General features: G+C 42.9%; 1 protein-coding gene across 1 annotated transcript in view; it reads right to left on the reverse strand.

Moving 5' to 3' along the window:
* LOC139687628 (homeobox protein unc-42) overlaps positions 1–22,601 on the reverse strand; it is a 192,844-nt gene that overhangs the window by 24,522 nt on the left and 145,721 nt on the right. The window contains exons 4-5 of the mRNA XM_071584868.1: positions 16,887–17,075; positions 8,081–8,180 (exon numbers count right to left, since the gene is read on the reverse strand). Coding sequence (XP_071440969.1) covers positions 8,081–8,180; positions 16,887–17,075 — 289 coding nt within the window. The remainder of the gene's footprint in view (positions 1–8,080; positions 8,181–16,886; positions 17,076–22,601) is intronic.

Raw genomic sequence — 22,601 nt, forward strand, 5'->3', positions numbered from 1 at the left:
ACCCAGGTGGGAATCGAACCCGCGACATCTGGGTTGGCGGGTCAGGAGACGTTACCCCGCCGCCACCGGGGCCGACAACAATTTATTTTATGGGTAGGTTTTGGTCGTCCCTTAAGACCATTTGTTAATAAGTATCATGAAAGCTTTCTATTTCTTGTTTCTTTTCTTCCTAACTTCTGCCTGCCTTCATGCTATCTAAAAACACTTCAAGATACCGCTACCATTCAATATTTCCTCCATCCACTTCCTCTATCTTTTTCGGATCTACCCCACTTTCTTTCTTGGCCCAACCTATTTAATGCCTCAGAATTTGACATTCTCTCTGTTTAACTTATTTTTTTAATTCTCCAATACAAAAACTTCCAATCTACGCTTAACCTTTTACCTCAATTCATAAAGCACTACGCTTCATATTACAGTGTGAAGTAATTTTTCTGACATATTTACCCTGTGCACTCGATGTCAATATTCTTATCCATGCAAATGCCTCTATTCTATCACAACTCTTCTTCCAATGAGTTAATTACAATGGTATTTTTCTCAAAAATAGCGCTCTAATACTTATATGCACTGTTCCATTCGCTCTAGTCTATTCCCAACTATTTTCATGTTTAAGCTTATATTTGCTGCTCTTGAAAATCTTATTACTCTAATATTTTTGTGGTTAATCCTCATGCGGAATGAGCTGATCCGTAGTTGTGAAATTTCGTGCCGAGGAAAGAGTGGACGTTTTGTGAAATATGTGAGAATAAAGGTGCAGGGAGCTAATGCGTTATGCATGCAGATTATGTAACTTCATTTGAATAGTTAGCAGTTGTAGTCCTTTTCGAGCGCATCACAGAATCATTTAATGAGAAGATATGAGCTGAAAATAGTTTTACTGAAGTTAAAATACAAATGTCTCTTTCCATTAAATTTTTATTCGGTACCTACCGATTAAAAATTTAGTGGAAAGACACATTTGTATTTTTACTTCAGTGATAATGGATTTCCACAAAGTTAAGCCGGAAAACATAGAATATAAAATAGTTTTACCTTTTTGCAAAAATTCATCCAGCGCCGAAATACGAGAAGGTTGGCGCCAAATTAGAACCTTTAGAACATCACATGTTAGGGAAGTAATCAATACGAAATTGGACAGAGCAGGCTCATCCTTAGTATTTGAGTGAGACTACCGATGAATTCACTTAAAAGAGGAAGAAATTGATGACACGGGCCTTGTAAGTAAAGAGGCGAGGCAGAGATTCCCATGGTGGGGTTGATGACGCAAACTAAATAATGGAAATTGCGATTCTTTGGTTACTATAGGAACAGAAAGGGATGGAGTGGGGTTGGTGTTGGAGTGGGGGAGAGGAGGGGGAAGTAGGAAAGTGAGTGGGAAGGGGCGTGAAATGCCTGGGGTCAGTACGAACGACACTCACTCTGAGTCTATATAGACCGTTCCCTGTAGTTGGGAGTGACGTTAAGGATTCATCATAGGATCATGATGGTCCTCAAGCGGGAGAGAGAGGTGGAGAAAAAATGTAATCGCGAATTTTTTACCGTTCGGAACGCAGACAGTGATTGAGAGAAAACAAAGAGCGACAAATCCACGATATTTTGACTGCGCCGAGAAAAACAATTTTGGCTTAGGCTTGTTTGAAATGAAAAATTATTGGAAGATTTCTCCAAACGTCGGTACAATTTTTGATTTTTCTTACAATTTTCTGTCAAAATGAAGATAAAATTTGGGTAATTAATGGTTTCTGGCGTAACTTTATGGAACCGATTCATTATAAATAAATGAAAGGACTAACTTTCTAGTTCCACACGAACACGATCGTGTGGAACTACAAAGTTAGTCCTTTCATTTATTTATAAAATTTGGGATAACTCTAGTGCTAGCATTAACCATAATTGCATATAATACACTCCGAAATTAAATGGTTTGTGCTGCAGAATTTGTCATTCGTGGATTTTCTTCATATTCAACACTGCTTAACAGGGAGAGCCTAACCGGTTTTAAAGGTGGCCAATAAAAATTGAAAGCTCTTGATGATGTTGCATTAGCGTCGAAACTGGCAGGTTTCTTACTATTAAAATTCTCTGCAATAATGCATAGTAATTTTTTTCATCTCTTAACAGGCAGTTTTACAAAGTTATCACACCCATCATTCATTTAATTTGGCTTTCTACCATTTCAGTTAAAACGCCATGCCTTTCCCACATTTCTTCAAGTACGTATCCACCGTCAAGTCAATGGATTGTGCTGTCTGGGGAAATGGGGTTCGCCTCTGAAATGGTCGCCTTCGTCGAATTCTTACTGTACTTAACCACGCTCACTGCTCACCTCTTCGAACGGTCCCCTCCCCCTTTCCCGTCCCACCTTCCCGTCCCACCCCTCCTCCCGCCACTCCAGCACCATACCCGCCTGACACACCACTTCGGGGGGGGGGGGGTCGAGAGATGTGGGAGGGAGAAACTAGGGTGAGAACGAGCGACTACGGGCTCTGGAATGAAAATGTATTCTGCGGTGGAAGACTCAAAAACCCTCCTCCGGCACTCGTATCCCTCCCTCCTCCCCTCCACCCCCGTCCCCTCCCCCACGCTTGGGCGCCGCGAGGGCCTGCCCATCCCCGCCCGTCGCCTCCATCCACCCGCCCCGCCCCTCCCGCTCTTCAATCCTTCCCTTCTCCCTTGACGCGCGCGCACACACACATACACGCGCGGATCCCTCGCCTTTCATTCCGAACGCCCCCGCCCCTACCTCCCCCTCAACACTCTCTACTTGCCCCCGTCAACGGAACTCATGCCAGGGGATCCAAGAGATCTCACCTCGGAGGCAAACGTAACGTAAATCTCAAGAGTAAATTTCTATCGTACCTCAACTGAGAATCATAATTTTTAATCCTTGATTTAGGAATGTATGTAGAACATAACGAGTCCATCTAGTCATTTCACGACGGCAGGAAATATTTCTGAACCTCATCTAAAACGATTCAACATGACACCTTGCAGCTACCCTTTTTCGATTCTCCATCTTTTCCGCTTTCCTTCATTTGATCCCACATTTAATGAATATTTTGTTCAAGTAACTTGTAAACAATACAAATTTTAATGCGGTGGAAAAAATAAGTTTTTTATATAAGATTAGCAATTAAATCTCAACGTAATTTGCAACAGAATCACTTGAATATTTCATTATCTCAAAAACATTATTACAGGTTTTTTCCTGGTTTACCTGCGAATTTTCTTACTGTAACTTAAAAAGAAGGGGACGTAAGCTTGAGAAGTGAGAAAAGCTAAGTAGTCATGTAGTTCTGTTTTGGTGTATATTGATTTAATTTTGGCGTAAACATTGAGGAACTTGAGTAAAAATATAAAGAAAATATTACTCAAAGCTTTACGTAAATTTATACGAATAGGATATTTTTTCATTGTGATACAAGGATAATTCTAGAATGAGTCATTTTAATATTTGGGTGTGAAGATTTATGGAGAAGGCAAAAAAAAACGAGCTGGGCAGGGCGAAGAAGGAGAGAGGATTGTTTGGGAGATATCCAAAGGAGGCAGGAAAGATGGATGCAGGGAGTTTTGATTGACAATGGAATGCTGAAGACAATGATAGGCCGGAGAATGTCAGGTTGGCGAGGAATGGGGTTTAGGAATGGGTTGGGATTGTTGGACGGATTAAAGTGAAGTTGAATATATACTGAATTGAAAAACAATATAATGTAGTTCAGAAGTGTCAGGTTGTGTCTTGTTAGGCGAAGATAAGAAACGTAGGCATGTTCAGGTGTCCATCCGAAACCTACCTTAGGATATTGGTAGGATATGAATGAATATATAATAATAATTAGACATCATAAAATTCTTTTCCTCTCTAGATCGATTGAAGGAGGGCGGTTGGCCGTTGCTTTCAGCCGTCGTCCCGTTTCAGTACCACGGCCATTAAAAAAAAGAGCCGGCGAAAGGCGTAATATCCCACATGGAAAGTGCCAACTAGGGAAACATATTCGGCATCTGTGTATTAATCATAGAGTAACAAAGGTAAGGGTTGCATGAAGAGATACGGATTGGAATAGGAAGACAAGTTGTCCGTTTATCCGTCCGGTAATTTATAACATGGATGCTGAGGAAATAAGTATTCGTATTAGGGGAGGTTTGAAAGGGGCTTGACCAGGGAAAAGTGAACTGCGAGGTGATTAAGTCAGTTTCGTTGGCAGATGAACCAGAAATAAATAGCCAGAGAGTCATGGGTCAGTCAGATTGGAGCTATTATTTGGCGGTTGACAGGGATCATGTGATGAGTAAGGGATGAAGGTTAATCACACGAAAATGAAAATAATAAGTTTTTCTAGAACTAAGAAAACTAACTTTGACATTGAAGTAGTAGGGAATATGTTATGGCAGGTAGAGAAGTTTATGTAATTGGGCAGTATGTAAGAGCAAAAGGGCGTAGAAGTTGGAAAATTAGGAGAAGAGTTGGGTTAGCATAAGAATCATGTACAGTAATACTATGTTTGATGACTAGCGCATTAATAAGTACATAAAGATTTTCAAAGCTTCAGTGTGGTAAGTTGAATACAGATAAAACCTGTTCTTTGAGGCGAGGAGATAGCCATAGTTTAGTAGTTTTTTAAATGAGGCCGAGGAGAAAAAGGTACAAAAATAAGTTGCAAATTTAGGAAGACTGAAGACGAATTTTGAAGAATGGCAGGTGAAAAAGAGGAAATAGGATCCAAGCAGGGTAGAGAAAGTGGACGGAGGAAGTATTGAAAATTAGTGAAATTTAAGTGGAAGTAATGGAAGAATGTTTAATAAGCAGGGCAGATAATGGAAGAGAATAGGTAGAAGAGAGTAGTTGTCGGAGGTCGTAAAAAACCTACCTTTATAATAGGTAGATTACCTTGAATTATTAAACTATTTAGGAATGGTGCGAAATATTTCAGCATGAATTGTTACGTGGGGAAGTGGAGACTTTTGAGGTTTCTGTGTGGAGAAAAATTGAGAGATTAAAATGGACGGGACGGAAAACAAAAGAAGTAATAGGCGAAATAGGGGAAGAAAAGGTTGATTGGGGAAATTAGAAGGCAGGAAAAGTGCACGCATGCCATCTTTGATTGCGCTCGAGTGAAATGGAGGGAAGAGAGTACTGGTTGAGCGAGGTCGGGAACAGAGAGAATTTGAAATTTCTGACGGAATGAAGGGAGACAAGAAATACATTTGTGGCCGAGAAATGGTTCGTTGTAATTTAATTTAGTAGGGTATCCACTCTAGTTCTTGACAATATTTAATCTCTAAGAGGACAAAAATAATTTTTTTAGACAGTTTAGAGATCGCGATTCTGGGGTTATTATGGCATATTACTACTAATAAATTTTATAAATATTATAAATCGGCATATTACTACTAATAAATGCATTTTCACGTCGTGACGTTGCTTGGACTTTGGCTTCGTACGTGAAGGCACAAGGCACTATAACGACGGTGGTCACACCTGATAAATGTGAAAGATGATACTTGACGAAAGTTTGCTACAAGGAGATCGCGGATGGTGGGATACTGAAATTTTTTGCCGCAAATAAAAGTGAATGAGGAGCCCGCCAAGTCGCGAATAACAGAGAAACAAAACCGCCAGTGTAGATTTTTCGCATGAACTCACACCACAGAGAAAACCCAAGCAAACGACTGTCTTCAACGCAAACTTCCCTCTTCTTAAGGTCTAAAGGGCACTCACAAAGCTCCCCTTCAATTCCCTCCACAACAGGCTTGCATTCCGTTTGCGCGGCAACGTCAAAATTCCTCTTTCTTTTATTTTGGCCCAGTTTTCAAGTAGGGCAGGAGTTTTAACGCGCTGGATTCCTCCCCACCTCCGGGAATGGAAAAGGATAACTGGAAATTAAAATTAAGGTTGAGGACACAAATTTAGAAAGGTCACAAAACGGTGACAATTCGCGTAATCACGATCACAACTACTGACCCATGAAAATCGGGAAGCGGGAGGCATGAGTTCAGTTACAAATCAGTGTACACGTAATGCTTGTAGGCAGCTGGATGAATATGACATTGCCATTGAACGATATTTCTACTTCCTCGTTTTTTTTCTCCTTTTCCATAGACATCCTTATCCCGGATGCCACCCATTATATTGTGTCGCTTAAAAGTATTAGTGAAAGTATTATAAAGTATTATAAAGAAAGTCTCAGTGAAAGTATTATCAACATTCTTCTGGCCACTTAGTCGCCCAAATCGACATATTTCCGAGCGATCGACCGAGCTCCGAGAGTTACGATTCCTCTTCTTGACTCATGCTCTTCGCTACTTGGTCGCTCCATACTCCACCGCTAATAGACAGTGGCCAAATTCGTATTTATTTATATTCCTGTTTGACCGTGCACTAGGGTCACATTTAGAATAATTGCCGTGTTAAGTGTCCAACAATCACAGGGATCGCTACATGAAAACGAGACTTAACATAAGACTGTCACCCCCGGAGAAACTGGATAAATATTTTCATCCTTTGAATGACCTCCGATCGAGATAGTGCATCGAGTGAGTTGTCATATGGTGCCTTCTTAGGTAGTACATCAGACAAACAACTAACTCAATCCAAAGAACACCTTAGCTACGAGGACCACCGTATTCTTCCTTAATGTCAGTGATATTGGGCCAAAATGTATGCTACCTTCCTATCTCTCTTTTATTATTGGAAAAGAAGTTTTTTCGGTGGTTGAGAATTAATTTAATTATACTTGGGAACCTAGGACACAGGTAATAAAGCCAAATATACCAATTGCCCACTGATTTAATTAAGTGTTTATTAGAACTTACCTGTGTTTTTCTCAATCTAAAGTTTATTATTACTATTACTGGTATTCTACCGGTTAGGGTTGGTTTCGAATGGACATAAAAATTTTTACAAAAATATATTACTTGACTTTCCTAACCAAAAGCACAACCTGAAATCGGAAATAGTGTAACTAAAATAAGTACTTCAAGTCCGGATAATTATTTCCTCCCTTCACTCCATCCAACATTCCTATCCTATTCCTCCCCCTCCTCGTTTGCCCAGCCTTCTCCACTCGTCTCCAATCAGTCCCAACATCAAACACCTAAATGCATCTACCTGCCACCATTTGAGATCTCCTAACAATCCCCTGCCCTCTCCCACCACGTTTAACGCTTCCTTGTTTGTTTGCCTTTAAGCCCACTTCACCTTTTTCAGTTTTCTCCACACCCACATTTCAAATGCCTTTAATCTATGCCAATCATCTTGCATTTATGACCATAATTTTGCGCCGTATAAAACCACGCTTCATATCAAATTTTTAACAAGCCTTTTCTTAACATCCTTACTCAACGCCCCCGTCATCAATTCTCTTCTTTGCTGGTGGTCTTACATTCTTGGGATATATAATTTAAGTGGTTTCCTGTTGCCTTTCTCATTTGTGTTTTTAACGTAACACCATCACCGTATGGACACTCCACTTAGGTCAGATGCCTTTGCAGCCGCCTCACTGAGAAACAGACGCTGCGCGGAGAGGGAGCGGTTTTGTCTGGCTGCTACCTTTTGACCCTCTGGCATGGGTGATCCTATCAGGAACAATTATCATTGCTCCCACCAGCACAGCTCTAGAGGTAATCAGAAATTGTTGCATTATGTTTTCTATTTTTTATATTTTCTCTTGTTCATATGCATTAATGATATACATATCAAGAAATCACATTACTAAGATTGAATTTCTGAATTTTCTGATGGCTTGTAAACCGTATCTCCCGATATCCCGATGAGCCACTTGTCTTCAGATATCTATAGGGTCGAGGTACCGTAGCTTAAGCAATACAAATACATCCAAGGCGGGAGTCGAAATCACTACCTTTGGGCAGGTGGGCAATACGCCCGACGAAAAAACTACGCTGATTATTAATTCAATAAAAAATGTCAAGTACACTGCTTGGTTTAGCAGATTCATGTAAAGATAGGAATAATTATAAGGATAATTATCTTACGTGTCTTAATAATAATATACCATGATATTAAAATAATTATTATTATAACTACAGGATAATTATTAACAGGAGTTTTTAAATAGCTTACCCATAGCGTCTTGCCTCATCCCAGAAACTGCCGACATATTTGTTGCGGTATGACTCATAGAAAAAGGCTGCCCCATTGTTGGGTAGGACGTAGAGGTCATCTGGTAAAGAGGAACAGAGAAACGTGAATTAAGATCGGCAAAGGAGCTGACAGGATATATCTTCAAACATACTCCATGCAACGGCACAATGATCTAAAAGGGCACACTAGGAGGGGAAGGAAAGAAGGCAGAAAAACAAATGCATGCACTCGCCAGAGAGAGAGGAAAATTCATACGGTTCCCGTTATTTTGCCAGAGCAGGCAATCTATATAGCAGTAAAATTAGAGTTGAATAAGTGGATAAGCAGTCTCAAGGGAAGTGTTCCCTTGGAACCGTCCCGGGGAATGGGGTGCCGAGGCTAAGTGAAGACAAGATAGATTTTTAGTGCTTGGAAGTTCTTCTCTCATGACATCAAGGAGTCATGGGGAAGTGTGACAAAAATTTAGTGGTTTGGATTGTGATTAACGAATTGCATACCGATCTCCATTCATTTGTGTTGGCGCTGCGACTTTGAAAATGAGCAACTGACCAAGGGTGAATAGAAGGTTGACTTTCAGAGGGTCATCATGACTTCAATGCTGATCGGCGTTTTAAAGGAGATCAGACCGAAACAAGAAAGAATTGAAATGTACCACTTTGTTTAAACCAAATTCGTCCGGTTTTAGGGCGATTGGTAGTGTTTAATAATTTATTGGAATTAATTAAAAGAAATATAAAATGAAATGTTTCGAGGAAAGTTAGGCACTGGATCTATCACTGTTCTTGACATGGCTATTGCCGAAACGAAAGCAAGGTATTTATTAATACAAAGAAGATTTTACATAAGGTAAAAAAGAAGATTATAAATTTTGGAAAAAATTGAAAATATATCAATTAGTAAATAATCTGTAATGGTAAGTTAGAGATATGTCGCCCCTTCCTGGACGCAGTAAGAAAATTATCAGAGAGAATAGTGTGCGGCCACCTGGAGCAATCAACCGAGACATCCAATGATGGCCTGGGTGAACACCCGTTTGCATTCCGAAAGACCAGATTCACGACCGATACCAACAGAAGCGTGGTTGATGAGGCTTAAAGTGCCATAGAAGGGAAAAGATGGAAAGAAGGGCCATTGTATTTCGTCATTGTCAGACTGAAAGAGAAGAATGTGATTAATTGAGCGAGAGGGAACAGTATTCGCTGGGTTCTAGGCAACATGGGTATCCCAGCTACTTTGAGAACAGAATCATCATATATACCACGGATAGCGGAGACAGGAGGCGCAAAGTTAATGCAGATGTTCCGTAGATCTTGGCCCTCGGGCCGCTTTTGTGGAATACCCTGTACGAGATGATGGAGTTCTGCGAGCACCGATGCCAGAAGGAGTTAGGATCTTCGTTTTCGGTGAGGACCTGGTGGTAGTGGCCAAGAGAAAGTAACTGGGGGAAGTGAAGCTGGATGGAAATCAGGCAGTCCAGGCCATTCGGGGCTGGCTGATATGGCTAGGGCTAGAGATAGCCAACCAAAAACAGAAGTGCTGGTGACCAGCTGTAAAAAAAGAGAGACCGCACACATAGACATTTGGTGACCCAATAACTATATCTTTATCGCCTGTCCGGTATCTTGGCATGTGGATAGACTCCAGACTTTGATGTCATGAACCCATGGGTCAAGTCTGCAAGAAGGGGGAACGAGTGGCTGGAGTCTTATCCAGACTCATTCCAAATATGGACGACCCACGTCAACTGCGACTTATCAGGGTCGTGAGCTGTGTGTTACTATATGGAGCGAAGTATTGAAGGTGAGGAACTCAGGCCGTGGCATGACCGCGGTGCAGTGTATGGCTCTGCTCCGAGGTGCAAGAGGCTTCCGAACAACATCGTACGAGGCTGTGTGTGTGCTGGCAGTTGAGCCCCCTTTTGCGCTTTTGGTAGACGAAAGGATAAGGCTCCATTAACGGAAGTGGACTGAGTATTAGCAAATACAAATGATGGCGGCTGTGAAGGAGAGAAATTTCACGGTGTATGGCAGCAGTGGTCGGATGAGTCGAACAAGGGTTCATAGAGTAAACACACCGGCTCATTTGAGACACGGAAAAAGAAGCTCTAGGAAACATGGAGAAGTCAACCACTATCTCACACAAATTTTAAGCGACCATGGCTGCTACAGGCCCTATCAGTATCGGCTTCGGCTGGATAAGGGGGTGACATGTCCCGCCTGCATTTCAATAGTAAAAGAGGTAGCTAGACACATCCTCTTTCCAGATCAACTATTTGGTGAGGAGAGGAAAAGACCGCAAAGTCTCCTCCTAGCGTAGGTGTCGCCAGAAATGCTAGTGAAGTTGATGACGTGATCAGTCACAATATGGATTCCGATGGCAGACTTTGCGACCATGGTGATGAAGCTACCTCGACTTGAGAAGTACGCAAGAAAAGCTAATATTATTATAGATGAGGAGTGGAGTCATCCGACCCCCATGGAGTAATGTCTAGTGCCGGTTCTGCGGGGAATTTTCAAAAGGGAGGTGAAAAAAGATAAAAAAAACCACGCTGGGTGGAATAGTTCAGCAGTAACAATACGGAGAAAATATAAATTATAGACACTCTTAAAACCTAGAAATAAATGAAAGAGGGGACTCACAGAAATATTTTACGTTTCGGTGTTCATGCCTCTTACGTCGAACGGAGACAGGTGGTGGGGTTTTTCTTGGTGGTTGTTGGGAGAGAATGGTGACTGCTGGTTCTTATTACCCTTAGTGTAGACCTATACATAGGCCCTTGGCAGCAAAAAATGTGTCAATATCCGAGTTCTCACCTCAATACTACTTGCTGATTCTGAGAGGACTTCTACAGGTTTTACCGTTACGATAAAATAGTTATCGAAGGATTGATTGTGGGAAGTGGTGTTTCCACAAAATGGGATGATTGAGGGGCGCGAGTGGTTAAGCGGAGTAACGGTGACTATTTGTACGGAAGGGCAGGGTGGCGGTGCATTAGCCGGCGTAAAAGGAGGGACAGAAGTTACAAAATAGACAGCAAATAATATATTTGGAAAGCAACCCTTGAGACTTATTTAGAAGAAGAAAATGTGGAGCAGAAAATTTGCAGTATTTACACAAAAAGCGGTTGTAGAGTGAGGAATGAGGTGGTCAGCGGGGCGAAGTAGGGGTCTGGTAGATTTTATGACTTCGCGCAATCTGTGGAACGTTTGAGAGAGACAGAGGGGCATTTTGAACGGAGGAGAAATGTGGCTTCATGACTTTTTTTATTATAAGATAAATTTCCTTTACAAATCTTGGTTCTTGAGACGAATTATTTGGAATGCCGAGGAAGTAGGTGATTATTAGGTCGATATTAACAAAGCAATGTACTTTGGGAAATGTCGAAGAATGCCATATACCCCACCGAGCATACCACAAAAACATTAAAATTAAAAGGAAAACTATATTTTGTACAGAAAGTTGTACAAAGAGGAGGAAGTTGATGACCAGGAACTTTTGTAAAAATGTTTAGAAAATATGAGCGAATATGTGACATAAAATGTGGGTTTTTACCGCTGGGGAACTTGGTTGCTGGATGATGATGAGTCAAGGTTGGAAGCTTTTGACTCATTGGTGTGGACCAGTAAAAGGTAAATTGAGAAAAAGAAATTCAAATGCAGAGGTAGTGGGTAACGTTAGGAAAGAGAGAGATAGAGAGTTTTTGGGAGAGATGAAATAGAAGAAGGAAAAGTGCAGTTGGAGCGTTTAGACTGGGGATGAAATGTAGGAGAATGCGATGCAGGCGAGAATGACAGTAAGATAAGGTACAGGACGGAAAAGAAAGTTGGATTGAACGATGATAAGTATAAAAGGTTCGTGAAATCGAAGAGGGGTTTTTGTAGTCTAAAGTTTAAGTTTCACAATGTGTAGTGTTACGTGAGGCTCAGAAGAGCAGTGGTGGTTAGTCTGCGTGTGTCGATGTAGTACCACCTAACTTAATTTTTAGGATACTATAAAAAATAATAATATAGTCATTACAATACAATTCGTTACTGCTATTAATAGGTAAGCACCCCTGAAGAGCGATGTCGTAAAAATAGACAAGCTATCTCGGATTCTGGCGTTCATTTAATTCATAATGGCGAAGATGCGGGTCGTAATGGATGCGGTACTCCGTGGTGGAGATTCCCCATCAAATCGGAGTCCCGTCACACACTCAGGGCTAGTCCTCGCAAATCAGGGAGGAGGAGGCTTCCTCCGTGTTTGTTTGCTCCCTTCCGGCCGTCTCCTGGGGTGGTGGGCGGGGGCGCACGTCTTCCAAACAAGACCCCATCCCCTCTCCACCCCACACGTGACACATCGGGCAAATCTGCATCCCCATCCTCTCTCGGTGGCAGCGGGTCCAGTAATGTAATCGGCACAACTTTGCGTCCTCCCACCCCGCGCTCCTCGAAGGAGGGAGGAGGGGTGGGATGCCCATGTGTGCAGAGTGGGGGGAAGGCCTAATTGAGGGGGGGCAAGAAATGCCCCCGCCCATCCGGTGGGGGCGGATGCTTCAGGTTAATTCGCAACCAAAACCGACTCCCCGAAATCCCCGCCCCCACTTCGCCCGCCCCTCCCGAGGCGGGCGCCCCCGTGCCCACGTGTGCCATTCATCCTTTGCCCCTCCCCACCCACCCCACCCAACCCTCAGCTCCCCGTCAAAATCTTCCGAGGGCCCACACTACCTCTCCCTCGCCTCCTCTCGCACCGTCAAGTGTCCCCGGCCAGGGGATGGTCGGTTGCCCCGGAATTGGCCGGTTTTGCTAATCAACTCGGTTTAGAAATTAGTCGGGGGTGATTAAGTTAGTGGTTCCATGGGACTCTCCACCTTGCCTTTCCTCCCGGACACACGCCCCCTCCCCTTCCTCCACGACCCATCCCTCCTCCCCCTCTCCTCATGCTTCCCTCCCACCGCCGCTCTATCCTCTCCAGCAAACCTATCCGGCGAATGGACCCATACCCCTCGCATATCCCAATCAAAATTCATCCGGTGTCCTCAAATTCCTTCAACATTTGTTGATAAATTGCATATTTATTACACTCATGCATGACGCTTCTTCTTCCAAATCACAGTCAGAATCAACGTCTTCTTGTTTGGTTTCGGATACGTTCCACATTCCCCTCAATTATTTCATTTCTTAAGTGCCGGAATTTCTCCCTGTAAGAATCATTCGCCTCGATTGGGAGGCTGATCAAAGTGAATAGTTTTCACAATCTGTTTAAATGCTTCATTTTTCGGTAAAAACCAGCAGGTAACTCCGTTACAACAACTGTCGTGGGGTCTTGTGCAGCTCTTTGAATCCTAGTCCCCAGTCTCTTCCCTATTTCTTTAGTACTAGGCATCCTGAGTATAACGTGATCGTAAATATTTCATCGTAAAATATATCGTGGGCAATTTGAATTTAATTTTGCTGTTAGCTTCATGTGTAATGCATGTGTGGCATTGGTGAAATAGATAAGATACAGTTTTTCATCGGCGATAGCTAGTACCATGCATACGTTACAAATTAGAGAAACAATAGCGCATAAAATTAAAATTTTACAAAAGTTCTAAACATGGACCAAGTTAATTGACGTTTGCGATTTATTTATTGACTTACCCTCATGTATGTATGTATATATATATATATATATATATATATATATATATATATATATATATATATATATATATATAGGATGATAAACAAGAGGATAGAGAGTAGGGCAAATGATTACTTAAGGGGATGACCAGTTTGGGTTTAGGAAGGGGAGAGGTAGGCGTGATGCTATTGCCGTAATGGGCTTATTAATCGAGAGGAATATAGAACACAAACAGGAGGTATTTGCCTGCTTCGTAGATTTCGAAAAAGCGTTTGATAGAGTGAATTGGGAAAAACTAATGAGTATACTGCAGAAAATAGGAATTGATTAGAGGAATAGGAGGCTAATCTGCAACCTGTACATGTCTCAGACTGCTCAGGTGCGAGTGGGGAATGGGGAGTCCGGACGGGCAGTGTTAGGAAGAGATGTAAGGCAGGGTGGCCCATTATCACCGTTGCTGTTCAACCTCTATGTAGAGGAAATGATTAAAGAGGCATGGGAAGAACTCGAGGCAGGAATGAAAGTGGGTGGGGGATTCGTAAAATCAGTTAGGTTTGCTGATGACCAAGCTTTAGTTTGTCAGTCGGCCAAGGGGTTGCAAGCATTGGTGAGTGAATTGGAAATTCAGTGCGACAGGTATGGGATAAGAATCAATACTAATAAAACAAAGGTTATGCGATTTTCTAGAAAAAAAAGGCTAAGCTAAACATTAAAATAGGAGGCAAAAACTAGAGCAGGTAGAACAGTTTACGTATCTCGGAAGTGTTTTGGACCAACACGGTCAAAGTAGTAGGGACTCAAGGAGAAGAATTGCGCTAGGCAAAGAGGCTCTCACAAGGAGGAGGGAGTTGATGACAGGGACGTTGAGTGAGGATATTAAGAAAAGACTCGTAAAAACTTTGATATGGAGCGTAGCTATGTACGGCGCGGAAACGTGGTCATTGGAGCAGGTGGATAGATGTAGATTGGAGGCTTTTGAAATGTGGGTTTGGAGAAGAATGGAGAAGGTGAAATGGACAGAGACAAAAACAAATGAGGAAGTACTTGGTATGGTGGGATAGGAGAGGGGTTTGTTGGGAGAAATCCTATGGAGACAGGAAAATTGGATGAAGGGGGTATTGACCGGCAGCGGGATGTTGAAGACTGTAGTTGAGGGGAGAATGTTAGGCAACGAGGAAAGGGAAGGAGCAGGATAGGGATATTGGACGGGATGAAGGGAGGAAGAAGGTACTCAGAGATGAAGAGGGACCTGATATAAGGTAGGATGCTGGATTTTGTGTTTTGTTAGGAGTCACAAAACGTTTTATTTAGTAGCTGTGTCCATCCAAAAACCTACCCTAACTGGTAGATTACCTAATTATATATATATATATACATATATATATATGCATACATAAATTTAAAAATTTTCGGTGGATGCTCAGCCACTATCTTCAGAAGGAGGATTACGATGTACGTGGTTAGGAAGTAGTATGAAAAGGCACTGTGAGTGAGCAGGTTAAGGAGGAGATGAGTAGAATAGGCACGAGGGGAGAGAGAAAACAGAGAGAAGTAATGGGAGGGGAAGAGAGGAACAACGTAATAGGCTGTAAATCGGAGCTGTGCTGAGGGGATGATTCCATGTAACCTATTAGATCCGTGGTACAGGCACGTTAACAAAAACCAAATGCGTTAGTTTTACAAAGCTTTTAGTTGAAGAGGTGCGGCTGCAGGGGGAAAGGGGAGAGGATAGGCTAAAAACATTACGGCAATTACCGAACTTTTTGTTGTGAAGAGAAGCGTGTTGAGGGACCGGGAGAGAGGCTGCAGGAAAGAGGGATGGCATGATGGTCTGTAATTGTGAAACATGGCAAATTATAGGAATGATGCATTGGCGAATATGAAAGGTAGGATTAAATATGTATTTGAGGAAATACAATATTTTAATAACGTATTTAATTTTGCTAAGGTGTAAAGATGGGGAAGCAAGGATGCGAGAAGATTCAGGTTTTGGGGAGAATGTGGTTGGCCAGAATGAGACAGGTTTTATATATTATGCGATTCCATGGAGAAGTGAAAAAATGTAAAGAAAAATACTTTTTTAAGGAGTCAGGTGGCTTCAAACAACTGCGAACCGAATATGATTGGAACTAACATAAACATAAGGAAGGATTTTATTTTTAGACTCCCATGGTGGTTTTACCTTTCTATAAGTGTGAAGCCTGGGCGACAAAAGCAGCAGAGAAAGATTATTATAAGTGATGGAGATAACGTTCTACGGCCGAATGATTAAAATAAAATGTGCAGTTTGAATGAAAACGTGTTTTAAAAAGTGGGCCAAAAGAAAATTCCAAGGAGGACACTCCCGAGAGGAAATGTGCGAATATTTGGACACATTCTGGGGCAAGAGAACGAAGACAATAATGGAAGGAAATATGGGGTTAAAGAATTAAAGACGATGGCTGATTATGTGCTTCGAGAAACAGTAAATGGAAAACATCATGCAAGGAGCTACGAAGGAACAAAGAGATTGTAAAGTGAAACGGTAGTTTTTAGAGCTCCTTCGAACCAATCTTCGGGTGGCAATCGACGAAGACTAAGCTCAAGTAACACATGAAACCGCAGGGGTAACTGGGTAATGGGTGGGTCATTTCAGAAAGAGAGCCATTGGGTGAACAAAAATGCGTGCGACGACGTCAGGGTGGGTGCAATCGGAAGCACCCTTGGCAGTTTCGGCTGCAGGACGCTGGTACACCTGTCGGGTACGAATGACCTCCAGTGAGAGGAAATCGCTCGGGCGGAAGCTGTAGACACAAAACACGGACAGTTATAAGCCTGGTTCACGATTGACTCCAACTTCACACTCGATTTTAATTTAGATTCAAATTCACCGTTCTCTTTTACGATCGATTCTTCAACAATAAGGTCGATCGGCCGTCATTGTACGAATTCATCGATTTCCAGTGAGAGGGCATCGTGTACGATAATGGAGACACCCGGCGCGCATGGGTTGCGTCAGATTTGAACTTGCAATTCGACGCCTTGCCCGAATCGTGAGCCCCTCCATAGGAGTGGATATAAATGGACAAGGGATCGAGTTGATGCTGACGTTGACTTCAATCGTAAACCAGGCTTCAGTGGGGAGTGGGAGGGAGTTAGAGTTAGAGAAGAAACGTGGCCTGGAATAAGTACCTCGGCTTACCTGGGGGTAGCGGTTCATCGTGTTGATCGAGTTGGGGTGAGGGTAGGGCTGGTATCCCCTTGAAGCCGCCGAAGGGTAAATGGTGCGCATCATTCCCCCGTTGCACGCTGGGATTACGGACGGCGCCAGAGCCTTTTGAAGTTGCTTCTCCTGCTTGCGATATTTCGCGCGTCGATTCTGGAACCAAACCTGAGAGGAGGAACGGAAAATGTGAGAACACTGACACTGATACCCTGTTAACGCTGTTGATGGAACGAAAGGAGATGGTATGTGCAAACATCCGCTAGATTTTTATTTCTTGCAAGAACTATCCATTTGCATCAAAAGCCACCGTTTTTCAACCGAGGTTCCCCAAATTATTAATCACCCCAACCAAAAAGAGGTTTCGTGCATTCAAGACCCTGATAATTTCTTCACCATCCCAATGTCTCCAATAGCATATACGTATAGCAATATATAAACACATATCTATGGTTTCACAAAAAGATCTGGGAAGTACCCGAAAAATCACACACCAGCTGAAGGTGCCCGCGGTGGCGTTTCTGAGAACAGAACCTTGGCCATCCGGTCAGTAGTCAAACGCACTACTGATAGACTACCTCTTTTCTGTTCCCATTCTTTACTTACACCTTTCAATATCAATATTGTGACACAGGATCTGCCCCAAAATAAGTAGATCGATTTTTCCCGCCGACGTGGACGGCTACAGTAGGGCAATTTTGTGGTGGGAAAGGCGATATGACCTGCGTCAGTTGTCTTCATACCGTTAAAGAGAGCGGGTCGCTGCTAGACTGGACCTCTGTCCGAGGGCCACAACACAAATTCACGATGCCACGTTCCACGGCGCAAAACTATGCGAAAAATGTTTATGTGAAGCTAGGGAAATCATTCCGAGACGTGTGAACTTGTAGAATATGTTCTAAGAAATGGTTTTCCGCTGTTACAAGATGTTCCGTGAGGGAAGAGAAGGAATTGACCATGAGGAACGCCCTGGACGTCCGTCAATGACACAGTGCGACAAAAATGAGCAAAAGGTGAGAGACAATTGCTCAATTCCGACCTACGCCAGATTGTCAGAATGCAAGTAGAAGGGTGCGATACGAGTATATCATACATGTTTATCATAAATCACGGTGTATCGCATTCTTCCAGTAGATTTAACCATGAGAAAGGTGTGTGCCAAGATGTTCCCCAAGGTGCTACCGGAAGATCAGAAGGCTGTTCATGTGAAAATCTCGCGTGACGTCTTAGACGCTGCTCCGGACGCCATTCAGCGCTGATGTGGTGCCACCGGACTTCTTTTTGTTCCCAAGAATAATAAGGAGCTTGAAAAGCTACTATATTTTAGGGTTGAGCAACGTCAAAGAGACCGTGACGAGGTGCCTCAATGAGGTTCCCTTCGATGTCTTCCAGGAAGCGTACCGCGACTTGCAGAGGCGGTGGTATCGGTGTTGATACTCAAGGGGGCTATTTTGAATAATTTTATTAATTTTTACTTTGAACTGAAACACATTTCTTTTCTTGGATATATTCTACTTATTTTTGGGACAGAGGCAGTACGTATGCTCCTATTTTTTCTGTTGTACCCATCTTCCTTTCCAGACGTGATTTTTTCCACAGCCTTCTGACACCCCTTTATATTGTGCCACTTTTGTATCTGTATTTCTTTTCCTTAATCATCTTATCTGTTTTATACGATTGAATCTTGGCATTACATATTTATTACTAAATAATTATTTAAGTCCGCATCCGTCCCGGGAAACTGCGCGAATTAATCATGTTTCTAAACCTATACATAGCCAAATAATATCATAACTGATATCTTTTTGGACCTCTGTTCGACGGCTGCCACACGAATTCACGATTTCACGTGGCCTGCGGGACCTCGGCGACGGAAAGGTAACGCCCCCACCTGCCAATCCAGAGATCGCGGTTTAAGTCTCGCCTGGGTGGGTTTTCCTCCATCTGGGGCATGGATGTTTGTGATTGTCCTTATTGTAATGTGTAAGGGTTAGGTGGAGGAAGGGACTATGAAGTGTCAATCTTACCCCAATAAAATCGTTAAATAAATGAGCAATACCTTTCGTTAAAAACTATCTTTTTGAATCTCTAGGTATTTCCTCACTTATGCTTATGTATATTTTTTGAAATAGATAATTCATTTTGCATTATCCCGAAAACAGCACTTTGGCCTTTACATCGGACTTTGAACAATGATATAGCAATTGACCCAATTATATACATGTGCACCCAGGACATAGATGGATAACAGCCCACATAGGCGGGAATTGAACCCGCGGTCTCTGGGCTTGCTGGGGAGAAAGTTACCCCGACGCCACCGGGGCCGGCAAATATGGTTTACATTGCCGGCTATTATCGTGTTTCAACAAGATGTAAGTTATGATGAAGCCCCATCTCCTGCTGAACTCTATTGATTTCTCCCTGCGGTCATTCCTTGTTCCTAAACCCTAATCTCCCACCTCTCTACCTTCTCTTTCTTTGACTACCCTCGTGTTCCCCAGTCACTATCAAATGTTTCCTTTCAGGAGCACGCGCGATTATGCCCTTTAAATGATCTTATACCCAGTGGATTTCTTCCTCTCTATGACTGTTTGGTGGCATGTAGACCTGAATAATGACCAACTTCGTTGCTTCAGCTTATAGTTCTACTTCTAGTATTCTATCAGTCGCTTGACCTATGTTTACCACCATTGTTTCTACCTTTTTATCTAATATTAAAGCCACCCCTCTCCTGCTTTCCCCCCTCCGTTGTATTTCTCTATATCTATCTCTCCAGGAATTCTAGCTGTTTCTTCATCTAACCCCGCACAACCCTAAAATATCTGTATTGCCTCTCTTTACTTCCGCTTTACATTTTCTAATTTCCCTCTTATCCACATCGTCCTGAAATTCCGAGTGCCTATCATAACTAGTTCAGTTGCCTCTAGTGTTTTCTCTGCTGCTACTGTATCTTTTATTTTGCAAGGGTTTTGTAAGATGGCGGTCGCGGAAGTCTTTCCTCTCCAGTACCAAATCGATTTGATTCTGACAAGGTTTTTCATTTCCACTTTTACTGACCTACGTCTTTTCTCCCTTCCGGTTCGGCCTTGCTGTCAGGTTGGCCCTTGATCCGTCCCTGGCCTCAGGAAGTGTTGAAAGCCTTGGCCTTTTCACGGAAACCCCCTGTTGCACTCACCGTGGTAGGCACTCCTAGAAGTCCGACTCGGGGAACCGTCACGGAATACTCCGCACTGGACGCTTGCCACCCCTGTTTCTCACTCCGAGGGGTCGGGGTGACAAAATATTTAGAACCAGGTTCGAATTTTGGATTCTTACTCATAGGGTAGCGAGTGAGTGACGGGTGGGTGGGGAGGAAGTTCCACGTCTCCCCGATTATTCCCGAGCGGCGCTTCGACGACTCGGGGAGGAAATGCACGTCCCACGATGAAGGCAAAAGAAGAGGAGGGTAAAGACAGGGGAGGGTACCACCCTAAGGGTTGGGGGGGATTGAGTGTGGGCAAGACGACGCCTGTACGGAATGAAAATGCTCGCCGTCGATGGGGCGAGCGGCAAATTGGGATCCGATAATGCGATGAATGCGATTTGAAGCGAGCGAGGACGACGCCGATGGTGTCGTCTCCCGGGGAATGGTTTGAGGGGGAACGGAGTGAGAGAGCGGGTCGAAAGGGCCCTCGGGAACACTTTTACGAGGGCGGCGAACAGCGCCACTTTGGGGCGCCGCAGAGAAATGCGCCGGAACCCCAAAAACCCCACCCAACCACCATCCCATCGCCTCGGCGTCTTTTGTCTCCCCGTCGCCGCGAGGTGCTGTTACTATTGAAACGAGCAAAATTAGGCGCCCTCCTCAGCTCTCCACCTCGGAAGAAACACTCTCATTCTTCCCTCGCTCCCCATTCCCGAGCGACTTTCCACCGCACCCCCCCACACATTCACATCCACCCCCTTCCTCAATCGCCACTCCGCCTCCTCCTCCCCTCGCCCTCCTCCCCTCATTCTCTTTCCCTCCCTTCCCCTCCACACGAGCACATCCGATCCATTATCCCTCTCCGTCTCTCCCAAGTGCCAAAGTTTTAAAGTCGTGTCATCTCCTCTCCTTAATTCACGCTCCGAGTGTGGTGAGCGCCTCACAACCTCTCAAACACGCCGGCCCTGGGTTGGTGGCCTATCACGAGTGAGTGCAGGGCCGGTCGGAATCGGTGACGTCCTTACTATTCCCCGCCAGCTGTCTTCCTGCCCGATCAGAGCAGCCGAAAATATCCAATACCATCGTGTCTCTAACCCCTTAACTACGAGGAGCGCTTTGAACAATTAAGTGAATCTGATTACAGGCATACGACAAAGATAAAATAAAATTTGTTGGGATTTGCAGAGTTAATAATATTTGAGTTCCAAGTAACGATTCTTTCCTTTATTCATAATTTTAGTCTCACATGTGCCGCGAGTCGCTCCCACGAGCCCGCAGAACGCCGTGGACTTTGCACTGAAAGCAAATAACTGTAAGTGCTGGAAAGCTGTGGAGTTGATACCATTTATGGATAAAATTGAATATATTAGATTTTCAAATTCATCTTGAGTTCAGTATTTGCCTCAATCAAAGTCTTGAATAATTTAATTTTTTCTCTAACCTATAATTCACGCTATTACAGGAACACACAGGTAAACACACAGATTCATATTATTGAAATCATACATTTTCTCCTGAAATTAACGGTGAAATAAATGTTTTGGACTAATTCATCATTTTGCCAAGCAAGCTATATAAAACCATATATACTGAATGGGAGGTCATGGAAAGGTAGAAAGAGTACATGGAGATTAGGTATCTAGCAAGGGATAAACCTATATAATTGAATACAGAAAAATAGCAGGGGACAATAGAAGATGAGAAAGTTCAGGATATATTGAGATGCAAAATAAAAAAAATCAATTAAGGACATGAAGAAAAGAAAGCAACCGGAATATACAAAAATCCAAGAGAGTTCTTCAAATGTCTAAATGATCAGGGTATAGAGTAATTGTTATGATAATCTAATGAGATTTATGACACCGGATAATGGCCAGATGACTGGGTGAAGACTATTATGGTACCGATACCCAAAAAATAGGTAATAAGGTTTGGTAACTATAAAGATACTTTGAAAACCACATGTTGCAAAAATGTTGCTTTAAGTCACAAAACGAAGACTGGTAGGAATTATGGACAAAATATAGAAGAGAGATTTGAATTTAGAAGAGGAAGGGGCACGATAGATGCCCTTGGGCTGGAAAAGAGGAAAATGAATAATACGTGACCATGTTTAGTTGACTTGAGAAGAGCATTAGGTCGTTTTAAATGGGAAATTAAGAATAATTATCAGCAAAAATAATTATGAAAACAAAGAAGCTGGATTGAAAAGATAGAAACTCGATTAAGGAAATCTATATGAAAGAAAAGGCAACATGGAGCGGAAATAAAACATCGACAGAGTGGAGCGACATGGTTGGAGTGAGACAGGACAGCTATGCCAAAGGAAGACTCAGATTGACTCAAATTAAAAGGTTGCCATGCAGTAGTCTTGAACCAAACCTGAGGAAGGAAATAGTGAAGTACTACGTGTAGAGTGTAATGATGTATGAAGGTGAAACGTAGACCTTAAGTAAAAGAGAGAAATACAGAATTGAGGAATTTGAGATGTGGAATTGGAAGAGGTCTGG

This window comes from Hetaerina americana, unplaced genomic scaffold, assembly GCF_022747635.1.
Source record: "Hetaerina americana unplaced genomic scaffold, ioHetAmer1.1.p SCAF_2, whole genome shotgun sequence".
NCBI lineage: Eukaryota > Metazoa > Arthropoda > Insecta > Odonata > Calopterygidae > Hetaerina > Hetaerina americana.